Source organism: Ambystoma mexicanum, chromosome 2q, assembly GCF_040938575.1.
Source record: "Ambystoma mexicanum isolate Mex_15411 chromosome 2q, UKY_AmexF1_1, whole genome shotgun sequence".
NCBI lineage: Eukaryota > Metazoa > Chordata > Amphibia > Caudata > Ambystomatidae > Ambystoma > Ambystoma mexicanum.
Genome location: NC_090924.1, coordinates 1,306,451,975 through 1,306,474,515, shown reverse-complemented (window position 1 = coordinate 1,306,474,515; position 22,541 = coordinate 1,306,451,975). Strand labels below are relative to the sequence as shown.

Sequence of the window (22,541 nt, the reverse complement as noted above, 5' to 3'; positions counted from 1 at the left end):
TAAATTGAGTGAGAAGCCCAGTTTGTGAAGGAAGTGGCAGACATAATCTAGCTGGATCTGAGCTTGTTCCGAAGATACAGCCCTGATCAGCCAATCGTCCAGGTAGGGGTAGACGTGGATCCTTTCCCTCCTTAGACTCGCAGCCACTACCGACATTAGATTGGTGAAGACCCTCGGGCGGAGGTCAGCTCAAATGGCAGAACTAGAAATTGATAATGAGAGTCACCAATTGCAAACCTCAGGTATTTCCTGTGTTTGAGATGGATTGGCACATGGAAAGCATCCTGAAAGTCCTGGGATACCAGCCAGTCCTGGAGCTGGAGGGCCTGAAGTATCTGAGAGAGAGTTACCATCTTGAACTTGTCCTCCCTCAATTCTCGTAAGTCCAGGATGGTCTCAGTCCTCCGTCCTTCTTTGGTATGAGAAAGTAGGGGGGAGTACCAGCCCTTTTTCCTGTCCGCTACAGGTACCGGTTCTTTGGCACCTTTCTCTAGCATGTCTAATTTATCTGCAAGAGGAGCGGATCTGGAACTTAGAGAGCTGTGCCCCGGTGGATGACTGAGGGATGTGTGGAAAGGTGTCCGGTCAATTGGTCGACAACAAACTGGTCGACTGCAATTTGGTCAATTTTTTTTATATATATATATATATATATATATATATATATATATATATATATATATATATATATATATATATATATATATATATATATATATATATATATATATATATAATGTGTTTTGTGGGTTTTCATGTGGGGGAAAAAAAAAAGAAAGAAAAAAAAGAGGGTTGGGGGAACCCCCCCCCCAAAAAAAACAAAAAAGGGGTAAAAAAAAAAAAAAACGACCATTTGGCATTCGACCAAATGTTGTCGACCAATTGTCCTGTCGACCAAATGTTTGACCATTTGACTGGTAACCGTGTGGAAAGGGTAGGCAGTAACCCTGGGCAATTGTCTCCAATGCCCAAGCATCTGACGTTATAGCCTGCCATTCAGTCAGATGGTGAGTTAACCTGCCCCCTACAGGTGTTGTGTGGAAAGACCTCAGAGTGGTTTGGGGGCGGCTGATGCAGATGCCGAGGGTAAAGAGGCACCTGCTGCTGCTGCGGCTTTAGTACTTTTGACCCGTCCACCTCGGGTGGATCTCCTTTGGCCTCTTTGAGCCGGCTGTCCTCTGCCTTTCACGAATGCGGAATAATAGCGAAAGGACTTTCTTCCAGAGGGGCGAAAAGGAGTTCTGTGGATTGCAGCGCCGAACGATTTTGCCGCTGCTTTAGATGTCTGCAGATTTTCCAGACTGTCATCAGCCTTTTTTCCGAATAATGAAGAGCCGTCAAAGGGCATATTCAAAAGTCTGGCCTGTACATCTGGAGCAAAGCCAGACTTTCGCAACCACGCATGCCTGTGGATTGTTGTACTTTCCCGCCATGGCCCTGCTGATACGGTCAGCGGAATCAATGCCAGTTTGAAGTGATTCGCACATGGCATCCTTGCCATCTTTAATAATGTTAATGAAGGCTTCCTTTCCCTCTCCTTTGGGTATGCAGTCAGCCGCTGATGAAGCAAACTCCGACAGTGTGTGACTGAACCTGGCGAGTGTACAGGTGGCGTTGATGGACTTCAATGCCATACTACAAGCAGAGAAGACTTTCTTTGCCATAGAATCGTACCTCTTGTCATCTCTATCCTGTGGGACAGTAGGGTAAGCGGTCCTGCTGCTTGATGAAGTTGCCGCTTGGACCACCAGGCTCTCTGGAGTCGGGTGTTTTGATAAGTATTCAGGGTCAGCTGCAGCTACCCTATACTTAGCCGTCAATCTTTTATTGACGGCAGGGATAACTTCAGGAGTTTCCCCAATTAGATGAAATCTTTCTTTGTAAGGCTGCATGGAAGGGGACCACAGGATCATCCTGTTGAAAAACAGGCGAAGGCGCAGACCAACCCATAAATTCAATAATCCTTGCCATCAGGGTTCTATAGGGTGTTTCGGCATGTTCCCCTGGGTCTGGCTTAAAAAATTCCACTTCTGGGGAAGTGTTCAGCCCACTTGCCTCATGTTATGACTCCTGTAGGTCTTTCAACCTTCTTTCCTCAGAGGTGAAATCCTCTGAAACAGGTAGTGTGGTCCTCTCAGAATCTTCACCCTCTTCATAAATTGAAGGTAGTCCAGGGTACTCTGACATCTGAAATGGTGTAAAACCCATCTCTAAGGCAGAAGGAGCCAAACTCGTCATTATTGGGAGAGAAAACGTTGATGTCGTTGAAACCGATGTGACAGGCTTCGAAGGCGCCGAGAAAACTGGAAGAGGCATCAAAGAACTCGAGATGATTGGGATCCTACTCGAGGGTGTCGACGACGGTCTCGGCGTCATGCCGGAGTCTCTTGGAATCACCGATGGCTGTGGAGTAGCCGTGGTCTTCTCTTTCATCGGCGTCGAGTCGATCGACCGATGCGTCGAAGAACCCTTCGACAACGGCGTCGATCCATAAGTCGAAGGAATCTGCGAAGACTGTCTTCTTACCCGATGGCTCGTGTCGCTCTCGGTTGGAATTCGCCGGGTGCAGCGACTCGCAGCGTTTTGATTTTTTGGGTTTTTCACCCGGGGTATCACCCTCAGCTATCTTCGAGGGGGTCGAGGCCGCTTTCTCGAAGACGCTTAACATTTTCTTTCTGAATTCCTCCCACTCAGCCTGAGAGCTGTGTTTTGTGGGACAGGATACCCTTTCTGGGGAAACAGAAGACGAGGAAGGAGATCTTCGACATCTCTTCTTTGAGTGTCTTGATCTCGACGAATGGTGGGAGCTACTTCGAGATCTAGAATGCGAATGTTTGATGAGGAGACGAATGCCTCGACTCAGCTGAAGAAACTCGAGGAGGTTTTGCCTTCGCCGTCATGGACATGCAGTCCTCACACTCCGAACAATGGTGCTCGGCTCCCAAGCACCACAAGTGAATCCGTTAGACATTTTTTTACCGCAGTCTCGACATTTTTTAAAGCCGGATCGCGGCGTCGTCGGTTCTGATGAAGATGCCATCGAGAACGAGTTGGTATATTTGAGTAGATATAGAAGGTTTATTCTGTCAGAACTGAGCAACGATGTTCCGAGACCCCACGAAGCGCGGAAAAACGGAACTGAGCAACGGATGCCGCGCGTGGCTATTTATGGGCATGGTGACGTCTGCGCCGATACGGTGGCCGTCGAGGGACATCGACGCGCAGCGCCCTCTACTGAAAAAATTTCCGAGGCCAGCAAGCTGGAGACGAATCAAAGATAAGAAATACGTCGGAGGACACAATCCCTTAGAATTAAAATTACTAGGGTACTCAAAGAGCAAGTCCAATTTCCCCCACCCCCCCGATGAAAGTGATAGAAAAGACCGTATACTATGGAAGCAGCTCCTGGATGGGACGGCTTAACGCCATCAAAAGGGTGATTCTACCAAAGTCTTATACCTGTTCCACATGCTCCAAATACAGAAAACTAATCACGCTTCCTATGTCAGGGCAAGAAACCAAATGTCTCCAATGCACTACTGCATCTCAACAAAGATAGTGGCGGGGTGGGGCTCCCAGACATACGTTTGTACTACAAAGACACCCAATTGAGAATTTTGATCCCACACCTTAGACATAGGAAATATTTATAATGGGTAGGTCTTGACATTTACCACATATGTCCTGAAACAGTAGGGGAATGGCTATGGGTACCTAGACCAAAGCTACTTAGGAGGAGACTAGAAAACCCCATTCTGAGAACCCTGTGGAGCATATGGCGACAACGAGTGGGGCTAGAGGGTGTCACGACTTGGCCATCCCCCTGGGGACACCTGTGGGTACCAGGAATTAGAGACGCCATCCCAGATCCAGAGGTTTTTTTCAGGCCTGGTTTGAGGCAGCACTTAAGAGGGCAGGTCAGTTGTGGAGAGGGGGCTCCTTTCTAACAATACAAGAACTCGAAGAAACACTAGGCCTAGGACCATTTCCAGTTTCCCTCTACCTACAGTTAAACAGGGTCATGACCAGAGATCTTGAAAGAAACTACATAGATCTCACTGCCTTCAAGAAGGTTCTGGACACTAGTAAAGGAACCAGCAGATTGATAGGTGCACTATATAGAGCCCTGACAGAAAGAAATCCCCATCCACCAAAACAAAGAGAAAGATGAGAAGTCGACCCAGGCAGAGAATTGTCTTCTCACACTTGGCTTCAGATATGCAGGCGAACCTCCCAAACATCCATTGCTTCCAATACAAACTCCATGGCATTAAACTCCTCTGCAGGTGGCAATATGACCTGGTTAGGCTTGCACAAATTTACCGGGGGGAGGAAGAGTCCCCTTTGTTGGCACGAATGTGGGTTGGAAGCGGATTATTGGCACAAGTGGTGGGGTTGCACAGTGGTTCAAGCATATTGGGACAAGGTCCTAAATTGGATCAAAGACCTAGACAGAGTAACAAGCGAGAAAGTACTGATGCTAATATTGTTTGGCCTGGAGGAACAGGATGACAAACTAATAAAACTAACTAAGATGGTGCATGGTCTGGTCCTTGCTGCCAGAGCATGCCTTGCAACATTCTAGAAAATAACTCCTCCCAAGAAACACTGAATCGACCAATGTGGCACGAAACTTTATCGAATGGACAGTCCAACCGCAGCCATCCATGGAGATCATAACTCCGTCGAACTGGCATGGGCTGACTTCTGTGCAAAATACGATTACTGAAACAATTTGTGCTGACCCACTCAAATGAAGGGAGACCTTACTGAACCTGAAACAGTCCTTTAAAACAAACCTCTTGCCACATGAACTGCGATGCTTGAGAGTAATGTAGAGATCCCAATTAAAAGGTCAATAACAATTAATGAGGTAAACTGACAAGTCTGTGGTGGAACGGGGCAGGGACAGAGACAATGGGAAAAGAGATGGAACATGTAGAAATGCACGCACAGTCGGTTTACTGTTGTGAAATGTTTATAATCTTGCTGACCCAAGTGATTCTTCACCTGTTGCTCGAGTAAAACGCGATTTCACAAATTCAATTAAAAAATAAAAGCTGCTTCCGACCGTGTGGGTTGAAATGCCATTTTGTCACTGCCTGAAGTGATCTGCATCACAGGTTTTAGTGAGGTCATTGTCTCTATAGGGATAGTTTTAGCCCTTTCACAGGGAACCTCAGCAAAGCCAATGCTAGCAGACCTGGAGCACCTTTTAGTTTCTGCAGAAGAATTAGCCCTCAATGAGGGAACCTCAACAGGGCCTGTGCTTTAAGACTTGTGGCCTTCCCCCGCCCCTTTCTTTGCACCCTCAGCAGGACTGGTGAGACCACAAGATTGTGTGATAAAGCTTTGAGTGTAACCATCTTGAGCTTGTCCTTCCTGAGGAGCTTGTTCAAACCACGCAAGTCCATGATGGGTCTCAATCCCCTGTCTTTTTTCGGGATCAAAAAATATGGGGAATACCATCCCTTGTTCCTCTCCGCTACAGGCACCAGTTCTATAGTGCCTTTCTCCAGCAGGGATTTGATTTCCTGCGCAAGGAGCGGATCCAGACTCTTTAAAGAGAGATTCCCTGGTGGATTGTCGTGAGGCCTCTGCCGGAAAGGAAGACAGTAGCCGTGGGCTATGATCTCCAGAACCCACACATCTGAAGCAATGGTACGCCATTCTACAAGATGCTGCACAAACCTTCCCCCAACCGGCGAACCATGGAACATGGCCTCATGACTGAGCTGAAGCGTCTGCGGCAGTGCCTGAGGGCAAAGAGGCAACTGCTCGAGCGGCCTTGGCACCTAGAGTACCCCGTTTTCCACCTCCGGTACTCCTACCAAGGTCTGGGGTTGGGTCTGCTCCTTAGATGGCAGCATAAGTATTTATAGACCTCACCGGAATTCCCTTCCGGTGGGCCAGAAATCCTATATACTCAGATCAGTTAAGATTTAATAATCAGAAGCTAAAGGCAGCTCCTGGTTATCCAGCATTAACAATGACCAGGATTTAACACTGCGGATCCAGGAGCAAGAACTAAGCAGTCCTCAAATCTAGCTTCCACATAAAAGATGTAAACCTTTCACTTTGTCCATTATTTACGACCGCTAATCATTTACATGTTGTATGGATGAGTGTAAATGTTATAGATCGTCCCAAACAGATTTAAATTCACGTGTGTGTTTGGCATCAGTTGGCCTGGGAGCCAAAAGTAGCTCCTGGTAGCTGCGTCAGGCTAACTAGGCTCCATTACAAAAGCAGGAGCTACACAGCTCCCAGCACCCCTCAATTTCGAAGCTGGATACTGCACAGAAAGATTATCATATATGAACCTTACTAGGATTAGTTTCTGGACAGGTCAGGTATCTGCTTTGTTAGTATACAGGACACAGCAGCATGTGTTGACCTCAATGGGATCCCTTAATGGAGTGGCGAGGGATCATATAACAGCATAGAGATGCATGTACCTCACTGGGAGCGGTTAGGGACCTTCTTTACGTTATTATAGTGCACAACAACAAACATGTATGAACATCAGAGTAATTCCTTTCTGGAACAGTCTGGGATCTTTGATCATGTCTAGGGCACAGCTGCTGTATCATCTTGAATTCATCTGCACAGGGCATCGCTGCTCAAGTATGGGTGCAGCAGGGGAGACAGAATCATGTTTGGGAATGAAGGGAAACAATGTCACTAGCATGCATGGATAATATTGACATTAGTTAAAGCTTTCCAGTGTCCTTGTTTAGCATTACAAGCTTCAATGGACTTCACTAGATTTCTTTGCTCAAACTGCCATGTTTCAGCCTTGATGCAGCTTGAGTGTTGTAACAAGTATTCCTAATCAATAGAGCAGTCATAGAAGCCTCAAAGCTTACCAGTTTGTGCCTGCTCACCAATAGGAGAAGTCAAATAGGCCCGGTAAATCAACTTCTAACCACTGTCACTACTGGACGGCCACCGTATTGGTTACAGGGGAGCAGAAACATGGGTATGTGCTACATAGGAGACATCAACTTGAGCCATAATCGCATGACAATTAACACTACACAATAAGGGGATAGGCCCAAGACATGTTTTGGGGACTATGGAGTGTGATGTAGTGTGGCAAAACCGAAATATAAAAGTGTCTTAAAATAAGATTAGCACAATAATTATTTACCAAGTTGGGGAGTATTCTTCCATGCATGTATTCACAACTTTCCACCAAATGCCCTTGTGATGGGATGTTAACCTTAAAGCAATTTTTGGAAAGGCAACAATCTATTAGGTAGTGGACTATATCTAGAATGTAGAGGAGCAGGTAGATGCATTTTCCCCCAACTCCCGCCCCCTCACCGCCGTCATATTGAAACAGTAGAAGAGCCCTATATGGGACTCCATGTGATGTCCCTATACCATATCGAGTGTACGAAAAATGAAATGCACTCAGATAACCATAAGTAATGTATCCTCGCACAGAGTGGAAGGATATTGTGTGAAAGGATGTCACCACTAATGAGAAGGAATTTTACACAATTAACCAAAACATTGTTTATAGTAACTAATAACAAAGCCCCTATGAGAAATACACATTTATAGGAGGTCTAATGTATTGAGATGTAAATTGGTCTATTTATCCTGAGGGAAGAGGCCCTCCTACAGCTCGTTTCGTATGTGGCCCTGTTCGGTCAACTGCAAAGGTGGAGGAATTATAGAGATATTAAGATGCAAAGCAATTGAGTATCATATCACACAGAGTTGTAGAGTTTACAAATAAACAAGATAACTCAGGGGATACAGCCCACATAATATCTTGTGCTTACAAACAGGTCACACCACTCGCTAAGTGTAAGAAAGGAGTTATACTACTCCGTCGCTGATTGCTCTAGATCAGATATAACACGAAAACAGTTGTAGCTGTGAAACGTGGAGCGTCTCATTTTACCTTGCAGAAATTGATGGTTATTTTCTGGAAAACTATCAAATTCATTATACAAAATAAGCAGAACATAGAAAAGGAAATGGGCAAACTGTACGGATCTGTTAATCCACATCAGATATTGAATTCTAAGATTGTATGCAGCCATCATTTCACTTAAGTCCATTATAGGATATGTAGTCCTGACTCGAAAGTGATTGCTACTGGGAGATCTGGATTTTTAGCCAGACTTCAGCACTTGACCAAAGAATTCATGCAATCCCCCACACCCCCTGCGCCTGCAATTGCAGATGTTTGTAGCATAACTGTACAGTGTGCAGTTTAGAATTGCACCAATAGACAAGCACACTGAACTATATTATATATCTATATCCCAACTAGAGTACAATTTCAGAATTTTAATATGTAGTAAGGTTCATTAAAAATACTGCTTACAAAATGTACATAAAGGAAAAAAAAAGCACATGGAGGTCAGAGGCATGTAATAGACATTATGAATGAAAACAAAGAGACAAGTCTGTACATGAAGATTTGCACCATGTCCTCCCCAAGAACTTCCTCCAGTATCAATTTTTGGCAAAATGCTCTTCGAAAGCAGGTGGAGAGTAATTTTGGAGTACAAATTTAAATGATCACTTTATTCTAGTGAAGGTTAGAAGGCTACTCACAAAGTAACCTGCATTGTATAAATAATGTATTAAGTTAATAAAAATATAAAATATTACCTGGGAAATAATTTCCAATTTGCAACACTTACCCTTTGTGATATATACAAAGGCAAGGCAGTCGTGCTATTGTATCTCCCTGCTGAAGCTCTTCGAGGCATATTGCACACTCGCCAGCATCTTTAGTGAGCACATCCTCTGCAAGAACAAGGACAATATAAGTGATGAGAGGCGAGAAACTATATTTGTGATATTACAAAGACGTTTCGCACCACTGATGGACACATTTATAAACATCAACCAATTGTTAAACAGAACACGTGGGTACACATACATATTAACACACCCCACGACAAAGGCATGGTCAGTAAACTAGAATACCCCAGTTTGAGAAAGATAGCACTCGGACTTTAAACTTCTCTAAAAGTGACAGCTACGAATAGGTCGTGCAGAGAGCCACACCTCCAACTCTCCACCACTCCAGTCACCACACACTACCTAAAAAATTGAATCAAGAATCCACACTATTTATCATGGTCGTTTATCATTTTAAATCTTAATTCACTTCGACAATGTTCAGTGCTTAGAGTAATGACACTGTTCCTGAACAATATGCCTAGACTTGGCTGTGGTCACCCCACCATTAATAATCATACATTACCACTGCTTTTACTTTTTTTTTTAATACATTTAAAAAAAAAAAAAAAAAACAATTCCATAAGAACTTCACATGAAATATACACCACGTATACTGCCTCTCCTAAAATATTTCCTTTGGCTTTCACAACATCCGCCTCAAATGCCTTTTGGAGAAACCCTTCCCAGGTCTAATCTTGCAAACCGTCCCTATAATACCTATACCCTTTTGTTTACACTGCCTTTAAGGGCCCTATAGCAGAACAGTCGTACTGGCCACATGAGTCAATTGGTAAACCCCCCCAAACGTTCCAGTTCCACTTGATCAGGAGCGCTTTTATTCACACTGGCCATTGCCAATAGAGAGAAGTGGTACTATGACACCAATAGACACTGACGGGCCTCATCAGGGGTTGGATGGAACAGCGGAAATGCAGCAGTAACTCCATTACCACTCCACCAAATCCATAGTTTGGGTAGAACGTAGCAGTTTTAACTCCAGCACTGTTACCACCTGCAGTAATGGCGCCATTATAGCCCCATAAAGTCCTATCGACTCTTCAAACAATGTGAGTAACATCCTTACCTCTACTCAGGATTCAGCGCCAATTGCGCCAGACAGAGTAGTGGTAAAGCATTTGCATGGTTGGTATTATGGCAGAATTACCGCTGGGATACCACCAAGGCTGTGATGTGACCCTGTATAAGCTAGAAAGAATGAGACATTAATGCACCAACTACACACAGGCAAAGGCCCAGCCCAGGATAGGATAGGATAGGATAGGTTTTCTGGCGTTCCAGTAGGACTCCTGTTACTTCCCCTCGTAGAGAAACATCTTCACTTACATCAACATCTTTCATTACTTGGGGCAGATTTCCTATAGGTCACCCCCATCGTTAACATTGGATGTGGGTCTGATCATGTTGATAAAGCTCCAGTCCAAGATCCTAACAGGAGTGTCTCCCATCTGGCTAGCAGGTTCACAAACTCCTACTTGTGTACTTGTTGGCACCCCGGACCGTTGATACTTTGTCGCGCCTGTGCCTGTACCTATGAGGTGCAACGGGTCAGACGAAAAAGAATTGGCGTCGTCATACGGCAGTCTCGCCACCACATTCACATTACTAAACACCTTTAAGATAGTCACAAACTGCAGAACAAAAAACACTTCTGTAAATATAAATTATTCAAAAATAGTGTCTTGCACAGTACATTGCAACTATTTGATGCATTAGCTTTGCATAAAGAACAATGGTTGAAAATAATGTTGCAAGAAATGGATTAACAAAATCAATGTTGCACACAATACTCTCCAATCCCAAATTGCAAAGGGATATGGCATACAATGGGATGTCCCTACTTTGGTCAATATGTAAAACATTTTGTTTTACAATTACGTTTGACACAACAGTGTCCTTATTACGCCAACACATGTTTCAACGCAGAGGAGCTGCTTCAAGATTGACAGATTATTCATTAAACCACGTTGGATGCCATTAGGAATTCCCAGTCATTAATGCAGAGTTTGTGGCTAATGTTGGAGCCCTCCCGAGTCTTCCACAGGGCATCATTTGCAATTATTCAAATTATAAATGAGGGATCAGAAGAACAGTCTCTGATTTTCCATTTTTGACTGAAGTTTTTTCAACAGAAAAGTATAATTTCCCAACTCTCCCTAATCCGAGGGTGTTCTTGCCCAACAAGCTCACGTCCGTGCTCACCAGTCATTGGTTTAAGTTTTACATTGGGTACAGTCGACTGTTCAAAAGCTCGTCTATTCTGACCCTGCCACCATTATAATAGCTGATGTTTAGTAGAATGCCTCCCTTCTCATGTTTTGGGGTTTCCCCCAAGTTTAGTTCAGTAGGGGATTCATAAACGTTCTTTGGCCACCACTCTGATCTGATTATTCACTTCCAATACTGGGTTCTCCCAGGACTGACTGTGCTCCTTCAATTGTTACCTTCCGTTTCTTCTTTTCGGTGTAGAATGCTTCATCCAAATGTTGCCGACCTTTTGTTGTTTTTTCATCCTCCTCAACACAAGTTAAAGTCCATATATTCTTTCGCACTTTCTATTACGAGTTTCTTTATTTTAATGATTTCCTTTTACTGGGACGAGTATGAATGTTGAAGTTATACTCGCTCTTTCAATTTCAACACTTCTGGGCGACTGGGACGAGTACGCCAGGAATGATTCCCTCCCTCCTTTAGTATTTTCAATATTTCCTTGCGACTGAGATGAGTAAGAGTATTCCAGTACTTATTCTCTTGGTTCCCCATCCGAGTCTCCAGTTCCCACCCCCCCCCCCATTACCTGTATTGTGTAGGTGTAACGTCACCAGGTCCCTCTGTTCAGGATAGTTTCCCGCCCTGTTAAAAGCATCATCAACAACTGCTTCGTCTTGAGAGTTTCCTTCTGCCTCAATTCTTCCACCATGGTTATGGTGTTTATGGGCCCTTGTCTGCGATCACATCACCACACCCCTGTGGATTTGGGTTGTCTGTCCATCCTCTTTTCCACTCAGCGTTCTCCATCTCGTTCTCCCAAATCAGTGCATCGTTGACCTGCTTTGTTTCTGCACAATGCATCTTCACATTTCAACAGCCCGCTAGGCTTCTCGCATTCCCCTTTCGAAAGCCACGCTTTCTGGATTCGCTCACCCGGACAACCAGCTGATTCAAAACTCCTTGTCTTTCTCGCTTCCCAGGACACAGCCTTCCAGTTTTATGATGTAGTCATGGGGCTTCCCTGGTATGTTGCACAAGTTCTTCAACGCTTTTAGATTCATGCAATATGGTTCAAATGCTCTTTGGTCCAGTTCCTTTAAAGCTTTCTCACAAACTGATGTACTTGGTTGACAATAACAAATGTTAATGTTTTCTTCAGGTCTTTCTTGATGACATTTTATTGAAGACAGTGTAGTGATCTTTGACCGAGGGATTTCCTTACTGGAACAGGAGCCTTGTCCCCAAAGTGGGAGCCTCTCCCGGTGAGGTCCCACATGCCTCTACCCCTAGGGAGGGGATTGTGTAGTGGGCGCACCTCCCTAGCCTCACAAGGAAAGGCCCCCTCTTGGGGAGACATGACAGAATCCAGCAATTCGTCAGAGTCCACAGGAAAATAAATCTCTGTGGTGGTTTCCCCAGGCATCCAGATATACAGTGTCTGTACACATACACCCACTTGAACCAGTTCCTTACTGCTGCACCAGGTTCTCTAGTTGCCGTCACCTAACAACGGTTTTTCTACAGACCATTTTTTTGTTGGGTCAGAAAGCTTTTCATGCAATATCAGTTTAAAACTTTGACATGCATGACATCCGATTACGTGCTACAGTAGGAGCACATCTTGAAAGGTCAATACTGCTGCCATGTACGCTGTTCAAAGCTTGCAAGGGAGTTGCTGTGAACTGTATTCACAACCCATTATGATTGGGGAAATGATAGCAAGTTGTTTCTCTGCCATCTGGACCTATGGAATCGGCTTTACTGTGTTAAGCATACTTCCATCTGCCCATAGTTTGCTAACTAGGCACACTGGCATCAGACGCCTCCATGTTATCTAGGTCTGCATATGGAATATGGCCTTACCGTGCTGTCAGGCATATCTGCTATAGCGCGCCCAATAGAATCTGGGCACAGTATTAACTGACATATGCGAAGTGGGCCCATCGAATTTGGCTTTCCAGGGGCAACAGACAAAACTAGAACCCGTTCTTAATGTTACAACTTAATCTACGGAAACTGGCCTTAAATTGTTCACTGGGCAATCTTGAATGTGTTCTAACTTTGCATGATTGAACTTGTCATTGTTGTGTCAACTGGACATGCAGGAATCAGTCTCAGCTCTTTTGACTGGGCATAATTTAATGGGTTTTGGCCTACAATCCTCTCCCGGCTCCCCCATCATCCCTAGTCAATAATGGTGGTGGGGAAGGGCGATGGAAATTGTAGTCCAAAAAATATGGCATCTCACAGATTGCGTACCATCGGCATAACTGAATCTCCGGCCCTGGTGCGCTAACTCACCAAAATAGAATGTAGAACTGCAAAGCCAATTGGGCAGAAGGGAATCTGGCATTGCAGTCATAATTATGTATATCACATATAGAAGTGAACTGTACATAATCACTGGTGTGGTGAGAATCTGGGATTTTGATGGCAACATCTGCTATTGGTGGAAGTAACTGGGCTTGTGATAAAACCTGGCAAAGGATTCAATACTTGAGCTTATGGTAACAGCCGAGTATCATATGCCCAAAAATGGCCATACGCATTTGAGGCAAAACACAGGTTCCACCTGTTGGCCTGTGGATTTAAAAAAAAAAAAATTATATATATATATATATATATGTATAACTAACTATGGGAAATAGCTATGGAAAAATGGACAGCACGTATCAGAGAAAATATGCACAAAACAAAAATGCAGTGTTGAAGTACCCTACTACAACACAAACGTATCTACCTGGATGCATATCCAGCACAGCACTTGGGCTAAAATTAACAATTACCTCCTCTACAACCTAGCGCTATGTATAGCTCATTACATAGCACCTACCGTTACATCAGGAAGTGGTTTATGGAGCTAGCTGGAGGGTAGATGGTTTATTGTTGTATGTTCTGGCTAAGGTGTATAATAAACATTGTTTTAAGTGATGGATGTTACTATGCAAAATGTACAACTAAAAGAAGTAAAAAGAAATATAACTTAAGTCCCTCACAGTCGCCTACCCAGGTTTGCTTTCCTTAAAACAGGTCAGCTATACCAAGCCCTTACAAAAGGTATTTATGACAGCAAAGACTTGGGCATATCAGTCGACTTACAAAGGTCTTCCACTAGTGCTAGATTCCCAAATTCTATGGGTATTCAGTCAAATCTTCAAATTCCCCTATGCAAATGTATTTGTAGCACTGGCAGAAGAACATGCAGTGGAATCTCACTAGCCTGGTTACATCCACTGCACAAATAGGAGGTGGTCCACCTACAGATTAAAAAGTCCAGTTGGTACCTGAATAGTGATGGTGTGCCTCCGTCATCTAGATATCCCAAACAGGCTAAATCCATCTTGATCTTCAAAATCGCTTTGCTTACTGCGCCTCGCATTGTATATAGCTGCAGCACACAATTCTGATAAGTAGATTTGATCTGTGCCCAGGTATTGTTCCAGAGGTCTTGAAATCCAATCTTAACCAGCATTTGCCTTACATGTGAAAGCTATGGTTCAGAGCTACTGCTTTCTTGGGTCCACAGGTCTAGCATTGTTCCTTTGTAGCTATGCAGAGAAGGGTTTGACCACAACGTTGGCCAATACAGCAGTGGTTTCATACGCATCAGATTATCAATATGAAACCATGCAAATTCACAAACTGCATAGACGGCGCAGAACTTGGCAGTCCCAAAAGCTGCTCCAGAAAAGTAATTTCACTCATACCAGTTCACAAAGAGCAGTTTTTGCTTTAAAATTTTATCGATCTTCAAGGTGGGCTCGATTGAATGATTGGCGTTTTCCATCAAAGCTTCAAAATGGCATAGAATAGTTATTGCATAAAAGGCATGTTATACAGTCAGAAATATAGCCTAGTTTTAATGGCTTTGCGGAAGGCCAGATGGGAATCAATCATCCTGAGGTGCGTAGGAAGAGCATTCCAGTATGAGACGGCCATAATGGGGAAGCTAGCGCCACCTGCCCGCACTCTCCGTGTCTTGGGAGTGGATATCAGGTTGGTGTAAGCCATTCTCCTAGAGCTAGATGAGGAGAGCTTCTCGATTCTTAGGGCCAAGTAAGTGGGTGCTAGATCATGGAGGCATTTGTGCACAAGCGAGTTTTGAAAACAATCCTCTTTGGATGGGGTCAAATTGCTCTTTACTATTTGCATGCCCCACTTCCCCCACTGGATGTACTTCTCCCAGAGTCCCCAGGTCCCGAATTATCCCTTGAAATCGTTGTCAGGGATCCCCCAAGGCCACCTCTACTGCAGTTGACCATTGACTTGGTCTGAATGTTAAAAAGGTATTCATATAGCGCATGGCCACCAACAAGTTGGTCTCCAGGCGCTCTGTAATCAAAAAGGTGGGGGCGTGGGTTAATGGGTGAAGAGGGCATAGGAAAATGAGGTGGTGTACTGTTGGCAGCTTCTCACCATGCGCCGAGCTTGGGTGTGCATGTAGGATTGAAGCAGGTCCTCTTGTGCTGTTTTGATCTATGTGTTGATTGTTTGTTGTTGCGGTGTAGTGAAGTGTGTGCAGTTTTCTGAGAGAGGTGGTTGTGTTAGAGGATTCAATTCAACACTACAGCTAAGTCAATGCCTAGTCTGGGATACTGAATGGAAACCCTTATTAATATATCTTTATGTCCAGTTCATGCGTTCTGGATGACTACCCCTATATAACACCCCTCTCTTGGAATCCCCCTGACCAATATATATTATATATAGGCGTTGACTTAGCTGTAGTGTTGAATTGAATCCTCTAACAAATTGGGGGCTCGTGCCGGACGTTTGGGTTAGATCTATCACTTGTGCAGATTAATACAGCGTGCCAGCTGACCAGATACACATATCCGGTCGGATCACACGCTGTGTTACGCTGTAAAGCACTCCTCTAAGGAAAATGTCTGTTTTGCAAAAATAAAATACAAACTTCTGTAAGTCAGGACATAGACCAATCTCTAGAATGACGACCTTAGTAGACATGAAAATAGCCAGAGAGCACTTCTTACTTAAGTTATTTGTGAGAGGTGAGTGGACTCACCAGGACTGCATGGTCTGGTTGCAGGCCATCACGCAACAGGTCACTGAAACAGGGTCAGATATATGGGGAGATCAGGGTCCCCTACATGTGGCCCTTAGTGAACTATACATGGCTCCTAAAGCTAAGGATGAACAAGACAAGATGGTTAGGATAGCGGCATACCTGTACCTATATATGGGAGGCATGCAGGATAAATGTACTGAAAGCCAAGATTTGGCGAATAAGCGACAGATGGCGTTAGAGAAGGTCCAATCTGACCTGGTCTCTTCTGAGCAGAGGCTGCAGGGGAGCCAGGAGTCAGAAAATGAGAGTAGACAGCACATCATTAAAATAAAGAGGGATATGGACATCCTGCAACAGGAAAAGGCTGACCAGGATACCAGATTTCTGGCCTTGCAGAAGGAGTACCAAGAAGGTTTGGACTCCCTACTGCAGAGCCAGAAAAAGCTGGAGCAACAATTAGACTTTAACAGGGCATGCACGGAGCAGGTAGCCACCCTGCAAAGTCATCTAGATAGAGTGAAGGCAGAGAGCAACAAGCTGATTTTGAAAGACCTGGATACCCAGGCAGAGTTTGATGAAGAACGCCAGAAAGCTGGTGCCTTTCAAAGGCAGAGGGACAACCTGGCGGCACAAATGCAGGCTCTTAGTCAGGAAAGAGACGCCTTAGGTCGGGAAGTCTGCCATTTAAAAAGAAAAACAGAAGAAAATCACCTGGCCCTCCAGGGGCTGGGTGATCTCCAAAAAGAAAACCAGAACTTGTTAGAACACACCAGGAATGTGGAGGATGCTCTGGCAAGAAAGGAGCAGGCCAATAGGGACACAGCTCAGGAGGTAACCCTCCTGCAGCAAAGACTGGCCCAGGGCTCCAGGACCAATCAGGAAACGCAGAGAGAGAATGAGGCTCTCTGCCAGCACAATGATAGGCTCCAACAACAGGTAGCGATACAGGAGAGACTGATAGAGTCTGGTAAGGCCTTAACTGAGGAACTGAAGGCGCAGGCTCTTGCATTGCAACAGGGAGCAGGGGCGGATAGAGATGAGGTTCGCTGGGAAAGAGAAACTCCTGAGCATAACCCCAGGAGCCCTAGTACCAGAGGCCTTTATCTCTCTCAGTCCCTGGACTCTGCCACCCCCATGTCCCCTGGCGCACATGAGCACAGGGCCACAGGGATGGCAGATTACTATCCAGCCAGAAGCATGGGGCTCATAGGCCAGTACCACCCAGGAATGGAGGGGCGGGCATCCGGGTATGGGCACCCAAGCACAGTGCAATTTGATGGAGAACCCCAGGAGAGTAGGCCCATTAAGGGCATCCTGAAAACCTCTGCCCAGTTAGGTCAGTGGGGGGGGGGGGTTACCCATCAAATCCTGGCAGCAAGGAGGGATCTGAAGACTCCTCTGAGCGGTACAGGACACAGGAGACCAGGTCCCCACATTCTGCCAGCCATTCCCAGGCTCGCAGAACCCGGGAAAACCTGGAAGAACAGACGGGAACCTCTGGGAGCAGTGCCTCTGAGTCAGAAGATGAATGGACCAGGGTTACCCGAACCAAAAAGGCCAATAAGGCAAAAACGGCCTTGCTTAAGGACCCATTGAAACATATTAAGGATATCAGGAGTGTCATCACGCCTTATCATAAGAACGCCAAGTACTCTGTTTGGGAACACTTATAGCTCTATGAGCAAATTATGGAGACTTTCCATTTGAAGGACAGCCAAAGCTGTATTCAATATGTAAAGTGGACCTTCTCCCCGGAATACTCCAGTTTCTTTGCGGGGCTGGAGGACCAAAATCATTTAAGATGGTCCGCCTATAAGGCGGCCATCTTGAAACATTTTTCTACTCATAGAAATCCCCAAGAGGCTCGCAAGGCAGCCTACAATTTACAATGTGGGGAGGATCAGGCCCCACAAGAATTTGTGCAGGAGTTAAAGCGTGCTTTTGCACAGACCACAAGAAGGGTGCGCACGGATAGCAGAGAATTTATTAATACGTTTTTCCATGCCTTGCCCAAATACATAATGACCCAGCTTGTGAGGGATTTTCACGAGAAAAGATCTTTAGACTGGGTCATTGAACAGGCGACCTGGATCTATGAGGTGCAGAAGCCAATAGAAAATAAAAATAATGCGCCCAAAAACCCCAAAGCCAACAACACCCCTGCTGCTGCCAAGGTGGCAGAGGTAAAGGTCACCCCCATTTTAGAGTTGGAGATGGGGGGGGCCTAAAAACCTACCTGCACCTAATAATGCTAGGCCCAGAAGGTCCTCGGGCCAGTCACAAACAGGGAGTCAAGGAGGTAGTCCCACAAATGGGGTCCCTCGCTCTCCTGACTATGTAAGTCCCCGTTACAAGGGAAGTCGACCCATCCTGGGTTATGTGTGGACTCCTCCAGCCCAAGGGGGGGGGGGATCCAGCCAAGCACCTAACCCAGGGAACTTCCCTCCTTACTTCCCACCGGAGGGCAGAAATTCTCCAAATCCTGGGCAGAACTTTTTCCCCAGGTATCCACCCAACTTCCAGCCCCAAAATCCTCCACCCTTCTTTCCCCAATTCCCTGAGCCCAGACAACCGAATCCGGGAGAGGGGAGGCCAAGGGTGGAGGGGTATCCAAATCTTCCCAACCAGGGGTACTACCAAAGAAGGGATAGCTACCCTTCCCGGGATCAGCCCAGGGGAGAAAACAGGGCCCCGTATCAGCCTGAGTGGGTTTCCCAGTTAGAGCGCCAGGTTCAAAACATGGCGCGGGATCTGGGTCACATACTGAGGGCTCAGCAGAACACTCAGATCGGCATGCCGGCGCAGAACGCACCCAACTCTGGACCTGGTGCTCCAGAACAATGACGGGGCAGCACCCCGATAACTCACTGGTTCCCAGGGAGGAGGCACAAGGGGAAGGGGGGTGTAAAGCCTTGGAGCAAGCTTTGAGGAGGAGGTACAGATCTTCCAATTTGAGGGAGAGGGATCCTCAGAGGATCCTGGGAAAAGGATCTTCTCCTCCCAAAGAAAAATGGGCCCCTAGGGATGCAAATCCAGACTGGGGAGATATGGAGACTGAGCTACCGCCGCCCATCATCTCATCCCAGAACCCACAATACCAAAACCCCCTGGTTCAAACCCGTCCTGATGACTGCCTCCAAAAAGGGGGGGGGCGGCACAGAACCAGAGCCAGGGGAACCCACAATGGCTCTGATCTCCAGTTGCCAACTTTTTCTTTCAGATTCCCAAAGCTCTCCACAGAAGCCTGCCCAAATCTCTTCGCTAGCAATGTCCAAAACCAGAAAATTAGCCCACCAGTTGTCCAAAAATGTGCATTATCTGTGCCCCCTTGAGGAGAAGGAGGGAAGATACTATGCCCCGGTACAGGTACAGGGGCAGGGTACAATTTTGGCACTGGCGGACACTGGATCTCAAGCTACCCTTCTGTCCAGAAGGGCCTTTGACGAACTGAATGCAGGAAGGGGAGAGAATTACCAAATTCCTCTCACCTCTCTTCCTGGACAACTGCAGAACTTTGACGGGAAGGAAATTCCCGTTGAGGGGACTGCAGACTTGGACATTAAGATCGGGCGACACAAGGTGAAACATCCGGTCATAGTAGTGACTCCAGAGGGCATAACACCCCTCTCTTGGAATCCCTGACCCCACTGAGCCAAGAAGTAGTTCTGTTTTGCAAGTTTAAAGGTTTATTTGATAATTTAAACAATAGATATATATATCACGCTTTATAATAAATTAATATCACACTGAATCTGAGCAGTAATCAATAATGGATAGTCTGGCACTAGCACACTTGTGAATAGGAACAGAAGAATAAGGTGGTAGAGAATGCTTTATATAAGTTCAGATGGATGTAATGTTGAATGAAATGCAATACAGAAAATACTCAATATGATTTCACCAAAACAATGTAATCACTTTCTCTGGCAATCCACTCCCCCCCTTTATGCAATGCAAGGAAATGGAAGGAAAGCACACAGTTCTCAGAAATGCAATCAAATGTAATTCAGTTCACCCCAGCAAGCTTAGACTACAGAAGTTGGAAACACAGGCCCAAAATGCTTTTATATGTGCTGGCAATGAATTGAAAAATATGCTAAAATGCTTTTAATTCCCTCTAGAGGTTCAGGGTGAGTGGTATCTAGTTAATTAGTCCAGGCTCACTCTAGCAATGATTCAGGGATGGTTCTTAAGAGGCAAACGAATTTTTTAGCAAGGAAAGCAATGAAGCTGCGGTTTTCACACGTGGAGAAATTTGCAAATCGCGGCAAAATTTGCGAGTGCGTTGTTCGCGATCGCGGCAAAAGTGTATGGAATAGGAATGCGGTTCTAGGTTCGTTGAAAAGCCAAGATTCTAAGCTTTCAGAGGAAAGTTAAACCAAGTTCCTAGCACAAACGGTTACGGAGTTATGAACGATTTTGTGAAGGTTGTTTTTCGGATTTGAAATTTTAAAGTTCAAAGTGACAAGTGACAGCTAGCAACTAGAAATGACAGGTGACAGCTTTGCAAATGACAGGTGACAGTTAGGAGGCAGTTCTACTTAGATTAAAATAGATTGAGTTATATAATTTTAACTAAGAGATTGGTTCTGCACAGTTCTGCTAGGTACTCACACTATATTCTTGAATTAGAATGGGCCTCGCCACGGATCTGGTCAGGTTTTCTTCACTTGCCACGGACGGTCTCTGCGCACAGCGGTCTGGGTCAGCTCTGCTCTCTCTGGTCTAGCCTCTCTGGATTCTGGAGATTGATGGATTTGAAGTCTGGATGTTGTATGGTCCGGCAGCATGCTCCGCAGCAAATGGAATTGAATGTCCCAATCTGTCCTGACTGTCTGCTTTTATGTGTTTTGAAAATGGGTGGAAAGGCTAGCTTCCTAGGCCCCACCCCTCTCCACTTGTCATTGCCCACTTCCTCCTCTTCCCCTTGATTGGGGGAATGAAATGAAGTATCATCATGATGAGGTCTGTTTATGGTACAGAGAAGCCACCCCTGTCAAATTACACACAATCTATATTTTGACCCAAAAGACATATTTGCACAGGTACACATTTGTTTAAAATTACATGCACCCATCACATATCACAGGAGGTATACCCTGTCCAAATCTGCTCTTCCTGGGAGCTTGCATTCAGAAATGGCAACATATTTCACTTTTTGGTCAGGTGACCAATATCAGATTCTTACTCAAATTTACCCAAATGTGTGCAAGGCATGCAGGCATTAATTGATGAAGTATCAGACTTTTCACATGCAGACATTTTAAGTAATACCCTCTTAACTGCTAGTTTGCCCCCAGATCATGCCACCGGTTCTAAAGACCTCTTAAAATGTGGGCAGAAAAATCACAAGAATTATGGTATCATTTAAATAATTATGACAAGTCCGTACTATGAGTTATTCATCTTTTTCTAAAACCATATTCTGGCTACAGGGGTGTGGTTTCCCCCCAGCACAAGGTTGAATTTCTGGTTTTTCCAGTTCTGCCAAGCCAGCTTGCTCTCACAGGCAGTGCTCCTCCCCTTTCCTTCCAGGAGGAAGCCACTTTTTATGGCCCCCATAATAAAACATTTGCCTGAGTCAGGACAGGGCTTTGTTCAATTTCCTGCAAAGCCCAGGTAATTCAATCAGGGAAGTGTCATATCCCTTTTGGTGGGAGCAGCAAAAGGGCAGCTAGGCCTGGGAACACAGCTGTTGTGCAAGTCTTATCTCCTGTCGGGGGTAGCTGGTGGGCAGAATTCAGTTCCTTAAGCCAGGCCCCAGCTAATGTCACTTTTAGTTACCCAGTTTTCTGCATTCAAATAAAATGAACCATTTTTACATATGCAGCTAGAATGCTGATTCTAAGTTTAAAACTATGACATTTAAACAATTGCAACCTATGTGACACTCAAAAGTAGGTCACTCATTTCTTTTAAACATTTAGATTTTTAGTGTCTCAGTCCAAATTTACTTAAACTGCTGAAATCCACAGCTCAGCCAGTCTTGTTTTAAACCTTCAAGTCACTTCAGAATATAACTTTACATTGGATCCACCTCTCAGTAAGTCTTTCTTTGGCATGCTTTGGGTTCATTTATTCAGTTTTACACCAAAAAAAAAAAATCTGGTGTTGTTTTAAAACGCCGGCTTTCTGATAGTGGTGAGTACTGGTAATGCACCCATTTTTGGGATTTAAGAAAATGAATTCCCCAAAATTCTAGGTTGCTTTTGGCAATCAGCATTGCCATTGTCAATGGTTTCAGACTACTGTGTGGGTAGTCCAATGGTGGTTTTAGGCAGTGCCCTTCTGTGCCCATAACATCGGCAAAAATGAGTGGCAGCCTATTCTTCGTGCATTTCCCTGTGCATTTTCTGGGAAGCTCTGGCCATCATGATGTTTTCCATGTCAGTACTGCACAGTTTTGAGGTAGGGCTCGGATGCATGGGTAAAAACATCCCACAGTTGTGTGCGAATTAAGTATGCAGAAATGTGAGGTTTTGGTTAGTGGGTTGTATGTCTCAATCCCTGTAGTTTAGTTTATGTATCAGATTGTCATATGAGTCAGTATATTCTTTCTCTTGGTTTA

At 45.0% G+C, this 22,541-nt stretch overlaps 1 protein-coding gene across 5 annotated transcripts in view; it reads right to left on the bottom strand.

Annotated features, from left to right (window-relative positions):
• The window catches only part of ZNRF2 (zinc and ring finger 2), a 167,138-nt gene that overhangs the window by 95,399 nt on the left and 49,198 nt on the right, over nt 1–22,541 (bottom strand). For all 5 annotated transcript variants that reach the window (XR_011303404.1, XR_011303405.1, XM_069648758.1 and 2 more), the window contains exon 3: nt 8,670–8,775. Coding sequence is in view for 3 of the 5 variants with exons in the window: in XM_069648758.1 (XP_069504859.1) it covers nt 8,670–8,775 (106 nt within the window). In the remaining 2 variants the exon portion in view is untranslated. The remainder of the gene's footprint in view (nt 1–8,669; nt 8,776–22,541) is intronic.